The sequence below is a fragment of the Camarhynchus parvulus genome, chromosome 3 (assembly GCF_901933205.1).
Source record: "Camarhynchus parvulus chromosome 3, STF_HiC, whole genome shotgun sequence".
NCBI lineage: Eukaryota > Metazoa > Chordata > Aves > Passeriformes > Thraupidae > Camarhynchus > Camarhynchus parvulus.
Window position 1 is genome coordinate 7,576,584 of NC_044573.1, and position 13,651 is coordinate 7,590,234.

At 45.1% G+C, this 13,651-nt stretch overlaps 1 protein-coding gene across 1 annotated transcript in view; it reads left to right on the forward strand.

The window, feature by feature from the left end:
* Positions 1 to 5,614: 5,614 nt before the first annotated feature.
* Positions 5,615 to 13,651, forward strand: part of WDR26 (WD repeat domain 26) — a 32,103-nt gene continuing 24,066 nt past the window's right edge. Inside the window, exons 1-3 of the mRNA XM_030944530.1 lie at positions 5,615 to 6,481; positions 7,993 to 8,092; positions 8,209 to 8,265. Of these exons, the coding sequence (XP_030800390.1) occupies positions 6,123 to 6,481; positions 7,993 to 8,092; positions 8,209 to 8,265 (516 nt within the window). The 5' untranslated portion in view covers positions 5,615 to 6,122. The remainder of the gene's footprint in view (positions 6,482 to 7,992; positions 8,093 to 8,208; positions 8,266 to 13,651) is intronic.

Here is a 13,651-nt window from a genome sequence, read left to right on the forward strand (position 1 = left end):
CAAACTCAGTGATTGGCTTTTCTGTGGAATATCTGCCAGCTCCTGCTGCACACAGTGGTCAGAAGGGGATCTCATAAGTGTTAGAGTGAGCATTTACACCTACCAAGATGTGGAGAAAAAAAAAGAAAAATCCAATCACGCTGTTATTCTGTCTAGTGCAATCCACTGCAGCACTGACATGCTGTCTTTTCAAATCCTGCCCACACCTGACTCCTAAATATATCTGAAAATGCCTTATACATCACAGGATACATAGACAGATTTTGCCAGGTGATATCTAGAATAGTCCCAGACAGATAAATCCAACATGCAAAGCAAGTCAGACATGTCAGACTCACAGCATATGCAATATTGTCTTGCTCAGAGAAGTTGCACAGTAAGTACCAACCTGGCAGCACATCCCTTGCACATGCATGTTTAATCTGTCCTTACAGAGAAGTCTGAGCTCTCCCAATACATCCTGCACATCCAGAAAACACCTGTGGCAATGGAAAGGCAGGGGAATCCATGCCAGGTATGCTCTTCCTACGAGAAATTGCGCTGACCACGTAAAGATACAGCACACCCTATATTAAACAGGACGTTCTGTACCACATGGGATCCCTGGCTCTTTCTGACATTTATTTTTGTGACCACAGCACGCTGTGCTTACCCAGAGGAGTGCAGAGGTCAACATCAGTGTATGCACATGAATCTGGCGGACAGAAGACAGTGTGATTACCTAATATTTAATTAGGTTGCAATGATAGCACTACTGCCCTTATCCTCACTATGCAAGCTCAGCTACAAAGCAACAGGATGGCTGTACTGAAGCCTTGGGATACAACACCAGTAACCCCTGAGACATGACAATTATCCAGTCACCAATACTGTTCCCCACCAACTCAAGGATAGTCTTGTAGAAAGTATATTTATAATCATAGCAAAATTAAAGCTGGGCTAGATATTTTGAAGGTCACTGGTTCAACCTCCTGCTCTCTCCACAGCTATCTTCAAAGATAATCTAGGTTGCTCAAAGTCTTTTCCTGTCTAGTTTTGTTTCCAAGGATGGAAAATCCACAGCCACTCAGGGAAAATGTTCTGCTGCTCGATCACTCTCACTTTGAACTTTCGTTTTCTTACACACAATTTGAATATCTCTGGGTGCAGCTTCTCACTTTTATCTCTCATCCTCTTGGTGACTATCTCAGAGAAAAGCCTTGTGCCATCTTCCCTATAATTCTCTTTGGGAAGGTGCACATTGTAATTAGATCCTGCTGTGGCCAAACCCACTTCCTCACACAGCATGAGCTTCAGCCCCTCACAACCTCAGCAGCCTGTGCTGAACTGGCTGTTCCCAAACTGGACAGTGTGAATCCAGTGTGCCCTCACCAGTGCTGCACACAGAGCTCATACCTGCTGGCTATGTGGAGAATGCAGCCCTGCAGGTGTTGAAATCCCATGAGGAACTTCTTTTGTCCACCAGGATGGCCAGGCCCTTTTCTGCTGGGCTACTTCCTAGCCAGCTGGTTCTTAGCATCCTGTAGCCTGTCCCACATTCAGGACTTTGCCCCTGTCTCTGTTGACCAAGTGGAGATTCTCACTGGCCTGCTCCTGCAGCTTGGCAAGCCTGCTCTGACTGGTGGCCTCCTGTGCACCAGCTGATCTCCCCAGCTTGGCAAGGGGAGCAGCTGAAAACTTGCTGAGGGTGCACTCTGTACCACCCCCTGAGTGGTGACCTTGTCAAACGAGACTTGCTCCAGTACTGATCCCTCCAGACAAGACTTCAAACCTTCACAACCTTCAAGCCTGGGGGTACAGCCAGTTTCTTCTGCCCACCCCACCTACATCTCCCCAGTTATAAGGTTATTGAGGAAATCCACCAAAAGCCCTCTTAAAAAAAAAAGCTTGAACAACATCCTCTGCTTTGTCCATGCTCACTAAGCCCAAAGTCAGTGACAATGGGCCAGACACAACTGAACTTAAATGTGTAACTTTAACCTTTGTTCAGTCACCTGAAGTCTTTAAATGCCATGGACTTCCCAATGTCACAGGGTGTGAGCACAAAATAAAACTGGTGAGCTCCCTCAACACTCCAATGAGTGTGATGGGGTCCAGTGGACTTGTATACCTTGGGAGATGGGAAAGGGTTTTTTCCCAGCAAAGTCTAAGATGAAAGAGGTCTCTTCTTTTTCCTTGACCTTTATGGCCAGTTTAATCACCCAGTCCTGCAGCAGGCCCACATATTTACTTGTCTTCCTTTTGCTGCCAAATCACCTGTAGAAGCTCTTTATGTTCCCCTTCACATCCTTCAGTTGCAACTCCAGCCAGGTTTTGGCTTTCCATATTCCATTCCTCTACTAAAAGACTGACCATCCTCCTCTGCATGAATCGATGAAGAATCTCACACCAGCGTAATCTGCTTACTACCTGCTGAATGGTTTCTAAAAATGCTGTTTAAGGAAGGTGCTTATCTTTCACCCTTATCTAATTTTTTGGAAGTGGCAAGCATATCCAGGTGCCTGTTTGAGCATTTATTTAGCTGGTACTGTGGAAAATGTGATTGTTCTAAATTGTTCTTTCTTCCTTTGTTCTTTGTTGTTAGTTGGTTTGTTTCCAGTAACCTCAAATTTGATGCAGAAGAAAAGGGAAAGTATATACACCTGATAGGGAATCAAACAATTAATTACCTTCAGCATTCAGCTTTGACTGCTAATCCATCTCTCGAGGATTTTCTCTAATATTTTGTAGTATTACAGCTCTGCTGAAGCAGCCTCACATGGTTATTATCAAATAACCCAGGCCCTTAATGAGAGTTCCTTCCTATTATTCAGATCTGGACTATGTGCTCCATCCTCCTCTAAAAAAAATGGTGGGGGAAAAAAAAGTTAAAAAAAAAGACCTAAATGAGCCAAAGTTTATTAGTTCTAGCCAGTTCATAAACAATAAATTCAAGGGTTGTTTTTTCTGACTTTCCAGATCTAGAAAATAGAAGTGTTCCTTGCTTCTCAAGCATCTGTATTTAGTCTAGAATGTCCCAAGACAGGTTTCTTACACTTAAGAGTAAAACTAGTTCAAAATATCCTACATTGGTAATTTCATTTGTTGTTTTTGGCAGGGAATGATTGCTCTCCTCGGTTTTCTAAAATATCACAATAAATAAGAAGTATTTCTGCAATATTTTTTCTATTTAAGATGTGGAACTATACAATAGGAAGTTGTCTGAATTACAATATATTCAGAATTGTACATATTCTGCACAGTTGTGTATTGTAACTCTGCTTCAGTAACATGGCTGGTACTACAACTGTATTTAAGGTTGCCAGAATTTCTCTTCAAAATTCCTCTTCTGGGCATTTATAAGTTTGTCATTTTTTACAGCTGAATTGGTGCATTAATTCTCTACTTTTGGGAAACTTTAAAGATGCCTGAATAGGATGAACTCATACTTCTGTTATTGTAATAGAGTCATCTGTCACAAGTGAGACATGTTTTGTATTTACCAGTTGATTCTCTAATTGCTCAAAAAGCTGCACACTTATTTGGATTATTAAATTTGCCCTCTCTCATCTGGCTGCAGAATAGAATCAGATCCAAGTCAGGGCTTAGCTGATGAAAAACTGACAAAGCATGGTGCCATTACCCCTCTCACAATTGTCTTTTTCCTGTGACTGTGCCAGCCCAGACCTGTCTTCCAAGATCCCCTCCTGGTGACTGGAGAAAGTCTAGGAGAAGTAAAAAACACCTCTTTGACTAGGAAAGGCATAGGTGACAAAGCACAACAGGAGCAGACAGTGGGAAGGGGGTTTTACCCTCCCCTTCCCCTGGACACTGAGGCACAGGGCAGGAAAAGAGTGATGGGCAACTTTGCCTTCCTGAAAACCTAGTCTTGATCTTTAAAGTTCACTTTTAGGTGCCTTCACAGGGTCTGTGCTGCTCTCTGCAACTGTTCCTGTCATCTTTACCCAAGTCTTTGAATTATGGATGCAGTGATGGCATCTGGGGAAGACCAAGAAAGAACTCAAGAATGCTGAAAACACACAACAATGGAAATGAGAGTATACACAGCAGTGAAGTGACTAAAACACAAGCCTTGTGTTCTCCAGCAATGGTTGGTGAGCTAAAAACACAAAATCAACATTCCCCTCTCTGGAAGACTGATGTTGAATTTAACCCTACAGCCACACCTGGGCAGAGGTCAGGGACAAAGCCCTTACCAACCTCTCCCTCTGATGTAAGAGTGCTTTAGCTGTTATCAGCCAAATATTTTCTGCAGCCTCTAAACAGGGCCAAGGTATCTACTTCAGCTGGCCAGGCTTCCATGAGGTCTCATCTCCTTCTCTGGTATCACTCCTTTCACGCATTTTGTCCCTCCATGGAGTTTTCCACTGCTCTTGGACCTCTGGTTTCCCCCAGCTGGACTTTTTCAAAGTTCCACTCAAAACAAAGCACTGTTGCTCAAACGTACTAGTTTAACCTAAGCCAGTACTCCTAAAACCTCAGCTTCTGAAGGGGAAGATATTTAGATATTAACTTGAGCTTTCAATACGGAAAAAAGAGTTTTGTTATTTTCCTCTGGGTTTTGGAGAAAAGTTCGAGCATACCAAAGATAAAAATTCTAGGCTCTAAACCAAATAACATAAAACATATGATTTCAAGATGCTATTTTTAAAGACCAAGATTTCACTCATCTCATGACTTTTGACCAGAGGCTTGGCTCAGCATTTGAGTTTGCCTTCCACCACACAGGAGGGTTAGCAGAGAGAGACCCTTAAAATTCCCACTGTCTTCTGACAGCCTGTCCTGACAAAAGTGCCCCAACTCTCACCATTCCTGTAAGATCTACACCAAAACTGCTGTAGATTGCCTCCCTTTTTCCATGTCAACCATGCAATGGCTGCGAGAGACAAGACCGTCAGCAGGCCTGAAACCTTCCAGTAAGCAACCTGCACAACACCAGGATGCAACTTCATGAAGCATTTTCCTTTTTTACAAACCCCCAAAGGCAGAGTCATAGGATCAGGGTTGGAAGAGACTTTAAAGACCATCCCGTTGGGTTGGGACACCTTCCACTAGATCAGCTTGCTCAAAGCCCCATCCAACCTGCCTTTGAACACCACCAGAGCTGGGGCATCCCTAGACAACCTGTCCCAGCGCCTCATCACTCTCACATAAAAGCATTTCTTCCACACACCCAACCTAATTTCCCCCTCTTCCAGTTTGCACCCATTTCTCCCTGTCCAAATTGCACCAGGAAACCACCTGAGGCCGGAAATTACCCGGTCACCTCCACGGTGTCACAGGGATGCCCGGTCCCACCGGGACACGTCGGGGCAGCTCACCGCACCTCATGCGGGACCACCCTCGCCCCTCACGCAGCCAGGCGCGGGCACACACCGGGCACACACCGGGCACATGCCCGGTACCCCCGGCAGCCCCTTGGGCACGACGCCCGCGGCCCCCACAGGCGCCGCCGCGGGACCCCGCGCGGGCGGGCGGGCGGGCGGTGCCGTTGGGGCGTCCCCGTCCCCGCCGGGGGCCGCCCCGCCGCCGCCCCCGGCAGCCGTGGGGCCGTGCCCACCGCGGCCCCGGGCGGCGGAAGTGTGTGTAGGGGGCAGTGCAGGAATTTCCTGTGACGTCCCGGCCCGGACTCCATTAGGTGCAGCTGGGCTGAGAGGAGACAAACCCGGCGGGCAGCGAGCGGAGCGGGCCGGGCGCCTGGGGCTGCCGGGCGGGGGGCTCAGGGCAGCGGCGGCCGCCATCGCCAGAGGGAGCCCCGAGCGGGCGGCGGCGCTGCCTCCGGGACCCCCGGCGGGCGCAGGGCCCCGCTCCGCCTCCCCTCGCCCCCGCCGCCTCCCCCTCCCTCGCCCCCCCGGCTTCCCACCACGGCCGCTCTCGGCGAGGAAACTCTGGCCTCCGCTTCCTCCTCCTCCGACTCGGACACCGGCGGAGCCTCCCCGCCCCCGCGGAAGAAAGCCCGGGCCTCCCCGGCGGCGGCGGAGGGAGCAGGAGAGCCCGGGGCTTCCGCGGGCAGAGCAGGCCTCACCTCGTCCCAGTCCCCCTCGGTGCCCGCCGGGCTCGCCCCCGCCGCCGCCCCGCTCAGAGGCAGCAGCAGCAGCAGCGGCGGCATCGCCAGCAGCACCATGCAGGCCAACGGGGCGGGAGGGGGCCAGCAGCAGCAGCAGCCGCCGCCGCAGGGCCCGGAGCTGGGCTGCCTGGGCGCCCAGAACGGCGAGGCCTCGGCGGGCACGGCCGCCGGTGACCAGCTGGCCCACGCCAACGGGCTGCTGCCCTCGGCCAACAGCGGCGGCCCCGGCGGCGGCAGCCCCGGCGGGCTCGGCGTCAACAACGGGGTGCCCGCCGCCGGGGGGCCCGGCCCGGCCGCCGCCGAACTGGGGGGCGGCGGCGGCGGCAGCGCCCTGAAGAAGAAGAAGCGGCTCTCGCAGTCCGACGAGGACGTGATCCGGCTGATCGGGCAGCACCTCCACGGGCTGGGGCTCAAGTAAGTGGCCGCGGTGGGCGAGGGGCAGCGCGGCCGGGGCGGGGGACGCGCTCCTTCCTTCCTTGGTTTCCTACGGCGCCCTGACCGGAGGGTCCCCCCGGGGCCGGGGCAGCCCCGCCGCCCTCCGCTCCGTCCGCGGGGAGGGTCTGGCGCGGGGTCCCCGTGGAGGATGGGCAGCCCGAAGCGGGGAGGAGGGGAAGGGAAGGGACCCCCGGCTCGGGGTGGGGGGGGGGATTGGTGGCCAAAGCTGCCCCATCGCAGCCCGGAGGTCTCCGGCGAGGGGAGAGCAGTGCCCGGCGGTGGGGCAGGCCCGCTCCCGGAAAAATGGAGCCGGAGCTGTGTTTTCCGAGCCCGTGTCCGTGTCTAGCGAAGGGACGGGACGGGAGCTTCCCCTGCCAGGGATGGCAATATGGAAGTCGAGTTGCACACCGATAAGGGTAGATCAATACAAATGTGTTAGTGGGGGGAGAAGTTATCTGGTAAACATAATGGAGCCCGCAGCTGGGCGTGGGGGGGCGGCTTTTCGCAGATGAGCTCCAAGATTTGGCTTGTCAGCTCGGAGGAAGCCACACAAAGTAAACTGCCACTTAAGCAGGCCGGTTGGTTTCACTCTGGAAACCTTTGGTCCTCTAAATGGTGAAGGCCTCTCTACATTTGTGCTGGACACGTGTTTTTTGCTAATAATTTTACTTGTAAACAAGAAATGAGAATGTTGGCCCTTCCTTAAAATCAGAATAGAGAAAATAATTTCCCAGTGGAATAGGGGAAGTCTTAAGTGTTTAAACATAGTGCTTTGTGAGTAAAGCTAAAGCTAGCCAGTATGTCATCATTTTGGAAGGAGGATAGAGAAGTCCTGCGAAGTGCTTATGTAGCCACAAAAGAAGTCTTCAAAACCCTGCAGAATGGGTCAGCTATAAAGAACATATTCCATAAAATAAATTGCCTCTGACACAAGAGGCAAGTTTACAGCAGCAGACAACTCGTGACTATTCATAGATGACACCACAGTAAATAAGCTATTTTTAGTATAAAAGGGGGAGGGCTACAGGTTCCCGAGTTTGTTTATTTTTTTTTAAGGAGCCAGTCTTTTAAGAAGTGATGAAGAAGAAAAAATCAGGCCTGTGCCAGATGTTGTAGCTCTCCTTGTTCTTTTAGGGGGGAGGTAGGGAGGGGGCAGGGGATGGCAGTCAGTAGCTAACAGCTTCCTAGAGTGTATCTTCCTTCATGAGGTTTATCTTCTGTGCAGGGCTGGCTGTTTGTGGTGGCTGGTAAGTCACATACTTTATGGTACTTCAGCAAAGCTTTCGAGCTCCTTGACAACTTGCTTTAGGTAGAGGTAGCTTTTTATATGTCTCAGGCAACTGAGATCACCTTCTTGAACAAGCATCTGAATCTGGTCATCATTTTCTTGTTTAATTAAAGTTACTTTATGGTAAACTGTTATCATAGCAGGCGGTGTATTTGTGAGGGTGAAACTGGTCGGGTTTTTTTACACTGTATCTCTCCTGCAGCCAGACTGTTGATCTCCTCATGCAAGAGTCAGGATGTCGTTTAGAACATCCTTCAGCTACCAAATTCCGCAATCATGTCATGGAAGGAGAATGGGATAAGGTAACGTAGGGCTTATAGGACTGTATTAACCACTGTTGAAATTTATAGTATCTATGAGAGAATTCAAAATTCATCCTCCTCATATATTTTTTTTTCTCTTATGCCGATTTCTGCAGGCTGAGAACGACCTGAATGAACTTAAGGCCTTAGTGCATTCTCCGCATGCAATTGTGGTAAGAGGCACACTTGAACTCTTTCAGAGCTGTATAGTTGGACTAATTGTAGTGGTGTAATCTTTCACTATGGAGTTGGTTGTCCATAGTTCTTGTTTTCTCTTTTTTGTTTACTTTAAGCTGCTTGCATGCTATCTCAAACGTCATACTAATCTGAACTTTTTTTAATTCTGTTGTAGAATGTGAGATAGGCAGCCCTGAAGTATTGAGGCTGAGATTTGGTGTACTGAATGTTAAAACTCTATTAAATGTTCCTAACTGATAAAATATAAATCCTGTCACAGTCCTAAAATAGGTCAGTTTCTGTAGAAACTGCCTATGTTGAATACTAATTTCAACCTTGAAATACTTCTCACAATCTCTGTGTTTATAGGAGTTAGGTTTTCTTGAGGGAAGAGAAGTTTAGAAATAAAATGCACTGATACTAATGTGGAGTTGGCATTGTAGTAGCGCATTACAAGAATATAGAGGCTGCTATAGACCATGAACAATACTGTTGCTTTTCCAGATGGCTTTTAAAGAGCAAATGCATTTGTATTGCTGTTTGGGATTTTATTTAGAGCTTTTTCTCTTTGGGTGGCTTTTTTTAAAAAAAAAGATAAACCTAGAAATAGAAGGTTGGTGGATCCTGTGACTTGACACTACAATATGTGTTGTTATGATTTCAGTTGCTCTGAGTAAAGTGTTTCTTGTTTTGATTTTTGGATCTCAAGATATAAATCATCACTTGGCTCTTCAAAGAGCTTGTTCTCTTGTTGTAAAACGTTTATTTTAATGAGATGAAGTTACAACAGCTATGGTCACTTGGGAAGCAAACTGTATCAAGGCTTTTTGAAGTGTCTGTGACTGTAAACAATGAGGAATCAGCTGATGGCTGCTTAGTTCCACTTCTAGCTGATTCATTTGTTGTCAAGACAATTTCCTGTCTGGTGGGGGAGGGAGAGAAAGAGAGAACAGGAAATGAAGTAGGAAAAACAGATGTTTAACAAAACATCAGAGGGTACTTGACAGAAGTTTACATTTGGTTCTATTAGTTGGGTCAAAGCTTAGCACCTCTTAATTAGACCGACCAGTAGTTCACTTTCTCTTTTGTCAAAGACCTGAAGGAGTTGAGAATATTGCATGCAGCTTTCGAACAGTTTGTGTAGCCTGCAAGTATGGAACTGCTATATTGGAATATCAATGGTCATTTGAAACAAATTTTCTCATGTTTTTGACTTCTGAAGTTACAAAGTTTGTCTGTAGTATCAAATGTTTTGCAAGAGATTTAATTGCATTTCAACATTGTAGTCTTTGGAGACCTCAGTTTGAGAAAAAATAATGTTTTCCTTCTGTTGTTCTGAAGGGCTACAAAAGCATTCTCTAATATTGATATCTTAACTGGTTCCATAAAGCTTGGTGCAGTAAAAACACTTTGTTTAAACTGAACTTTACCTGAACCAATATTAACTGTTTTCTTTTTAAAGTTGATCTCCTTTATATTAACTTGATAATAATTTAAAACAGGTAACAGTTTTGAATGTCTTGCATGTGTAAGACAGCATTATTTGCAAGGATAAGTTGAGCTTGTGTGCATGGAGTTTCCTCCTCCCTCCCTGTCCAGCTTTTGTGCACATGGTTGAGGTTCTGGGTGGGTATTAGTGCTGGGAAGTTAGAGAAAGGTCATGACAGGTAAGGAGGGATGCTTTATGCTCTTTAGGTATTCCCCACTGCAGAAAAGTCAGAGCTAATGAAGGTGATAAATGTCTTGATCAGGAAAAGTCCAAACAAGGTGCTGCTGCAGGTAGCTCTTTAAAAATAGAAAATTGGATTTTGAGTTTCCTGACTTGTGACTCACACTATGTGACTAGATGTTTTAAAAATGTGTGCATACAAGAAGAATGGCTGCCTAAAAATTTAGATGACACAGGGAGTATTTAACTAAGTAGGGTGTGTGTTCTGTGGTTTGTTTTTGGTTTGTGGTTTGGGTGGGTTTGTTTTGGTTTTTTTTTCCTTACAGTTAATATGGACAAAATAACCAGGATACATAGTTGCTCTTGAAATGTCTGGTCAGTGAAGGGAGATGCATATGTATTAAAAAAATCCTACTTGTGTTTAATTTCGTGATTTCTGCAAAGTGCTTTAAGTTCTATGGGTGAAAACACTAAATATGAAGGAGCTGATGTCAATTTTTAAAGCTTTGATGCAGTGTGTTGGTATTGGGGGGAGGAGGGTGTGGCAGCACACAGGACAGTTTGCTGTTTCTATTTGTGTTAACACAGCTGAGTGCTGTACAGTATGTGATTAGTCATGTTTGCTTTTCCAGCGTATCAGATACAGCTGTCTTAGAAAATCTGTAGGAAAACTTTATAATTGAATTAAGCATGATGTTTTTCCTTCAGCAACAGTTAGAAAATACCAACTTCAAGCCAGCCTGAGATTTTGCTTACTTTGGGGCTGCTCAAGCATGTGATGGCATCTGTTTTGGGTACTTAATTGCACCTAGGCAGAAACTTTGGGATTATTCCTCTACAGTCATCTAGAAAATACCTTCAGATTGTTCTCTTTACTTATTCCAGAGGTATACAGCCTGCAGCAGGCAATACAATCTAAAAGTGAGTTAAATATTATCATTTGAGTAAAGTGCTCCACCTGCCTGCATGGTGTCCCTCTTGCTACCAGCATTAAGGGCAGTTCCCTACTGGAGTTAATTACTCCCTGTGTGGTAGGACGTGGTGTGGTTGAAGCCTCATTAAATTGCTTGCTGAATTCTGTAGAGCACAATGTTTTCTGCCCTTTACATATCAGGGCATTTAAGTTTTGCATTGTTTTTAAGTGCTTTCATCAGTGTTTTACAAAACTATCACCGTAAAAGACTACAGGATGAAGAAAACTGAGGTCTTAGTTCTGCAGGCTGTAAGTAGATAGCTACTGTGTTGAGTTTGTTTTGAAACATCTGCTGATAATTTCACCATGTATTTTAGTTACCTATTTAATTTCAAAGAGCAGTTGTTTCAGCAATGTTTACTTATTTTGGACTCCTAGTACATTAGTAAAACTCTTGTGGAGCTTGTTAAGATATGCAGGTTGAAAATAACCCCAAAATCTAGACATAAAATTAGCTTATTTTGCATTTTGCTCATTAAACTTCTGAAGATTCACTGCTGCTTCCAGTTACTGATCAGAATGGCCCAATTTCTTGCCTGTGGCAGTATGCTTGTCCTGTTCCTTTCACAGCTTTGTTTGCTGAGGTTTTCACCTTTGGGTATGTAGTGATGGTGAGTTATGGTACCTGCCAGACTTCCTAGAATTTAGGATTCTGGAAGGAGCTTTCCTACTAACAGGACAAGGAAGGAGTACAGTACTAAGCATTCATGTTAGTAATCCAAGGCTGTAGTTTGAAGAAAGAAAAATGCTAATAGTGCATACATTGAAACAAACAAACAAAATCCTGTAAATCTGTTAACTCTTAGTTTTGCCCCAGGGTAATCAGAGTTCAATTTACACTTAAATAATAGCTTGTAGAAACAACAAAGTAATGCACTTTATCCTCATCCATTCTGTAGAGGTGAAAGACAGGATGAGGTATAATAACTGAACAAAACCAGGCCGACTGCAGTGCTGACACTTGGATTGGACTTTTCCAGGAGTCCATCAGGGTGGGGAATCTTGGCAATAAGCTAAGCAGTGGTGGTGTCTGAATTTTAAATTGTTCAGCAGTCATGAGTGTAATGATGTTGAATTTCCTTTGCAAACACTGAGATGATAACAAATCCCAGGCACTTGTGTTACTTTGGTATGATTTTCATAATGGTCATTTTGATTTCCCTTCTTTGTAAGGCATCTAAAAAACAAATGGAGAAAGAATAAGCTTCTTAATCAGCAGAGTTTGTGCTTTTGCTATATTTTAAACAGTTCTCATTCCTTCTAGAAGAGGTTGTTTCTAAAAGAGATGGTGTACCCAAAATGGTCTTGGGTTTTGTAGAAGGTGATGTTGGGAGAAATTAGAAGTACTATTAGGAGGGTGTAAAGGAGTTGACAGAAATTTATTTGCCAGCAAAGTCTGTAATTGCACAGAAATAAGGAGACAGTGTCTCAATGTTAAAAAATAACCTGCAGTGTAATATTACTGGAGTGTGACTCTTGCCTCAAGGAAATTCATGCCATTGTTTGAGTATGCTGTAGGGCAAGTTTGGAGCAGTTATCAAAATAGCTTAGTAATTCAATTTAATTTCCCCATCAAGACTTTAGTCCCTGCCCTCTGCTGTTGATAAGTTACTATTTCAAGTTGCTTATCTCTTCTTCTAATTCTCCATTATGGGAACACTAGATTGCTGCATGAAATGTATAATACTTGTTTTTCTGGGGGCCTTTATATTCCTAATATGCCTAAGTCACACATGGCACTGATGGCCTCTTTTTTTTTTTAAGCCATACTTTCTAGGCTAGAAGTGAAATTACACCTCTTTGGCCACAGCATTCTGTGTGGTATTCCTGTAATGCTTTCATGGAATTGCTGGAACTGATGTTGTAAAACCCATATTACAGGGTTTTTCTGCTCTTTTTACTTTTTCCTCTAATAAAATGAAATTAATGTTCGAAGTCCTGAAAGTAAGGAGGGAGAAAAGGTAGGTTATCACATTTAATGGAAATATAAATTACATATTATGTGAAGTGGATGGAGAAGGAAGATAGGGAGGGATTACAATTTTCATTACAAATAAATATCAGCCTGTTTTTTATCTGGTGGTGATCATCAGTGTGAGGTGACCAAAAGCAGTGAAATATAGTGTGTGTCTGCTACCTGGGCATTTCCATGTATCCTGGAGAGCATGTGCACAGCTGGTGGAGGAAGTTCTTATCCCTCCTGCTGCTGGTATATAAGCAAACAGCGTGGGGTCTGCTGGCCTGCTGCATGGAGCCAAGCTCTGGGCTTGTAAGTAATTGGGATATCTTTCATTTGGTTTTTCACATGTCAGAACATCGAAAAAAGTTGTCTCACCTCGAAGAACTGTACAGTAATGGTCTAATAATTCCAAATTCAAATAAACTAAAGAGCTGGATTGGGAGTGCAATACAGGTTTGCCTGTCAGATACAGGACAGCAGAGCACTACAGACAAGTTTGAACATAAATCATCTTTACTGTGTCATGTTTTATGCTTCACAAAGCTGTGTGGTAAGTTAATAGCACTGTATCTGGAAACTTCATTCTTTTGAAGAGCTGAGTGTCTCTGGAAATGGAAATGCTTAATGTTTTAACTTTGAATTTAACATCAAGTGAGCCTTAAACTTTCATGTGAGCTTTAATAGGACAGGAACATCTTAAACTTCCTGATTATCCCTCTACTTAAGGAGGCTGGCAGTGTGTTTGAAACTAAGTAAACATTGACCAAATATGAGCATGAA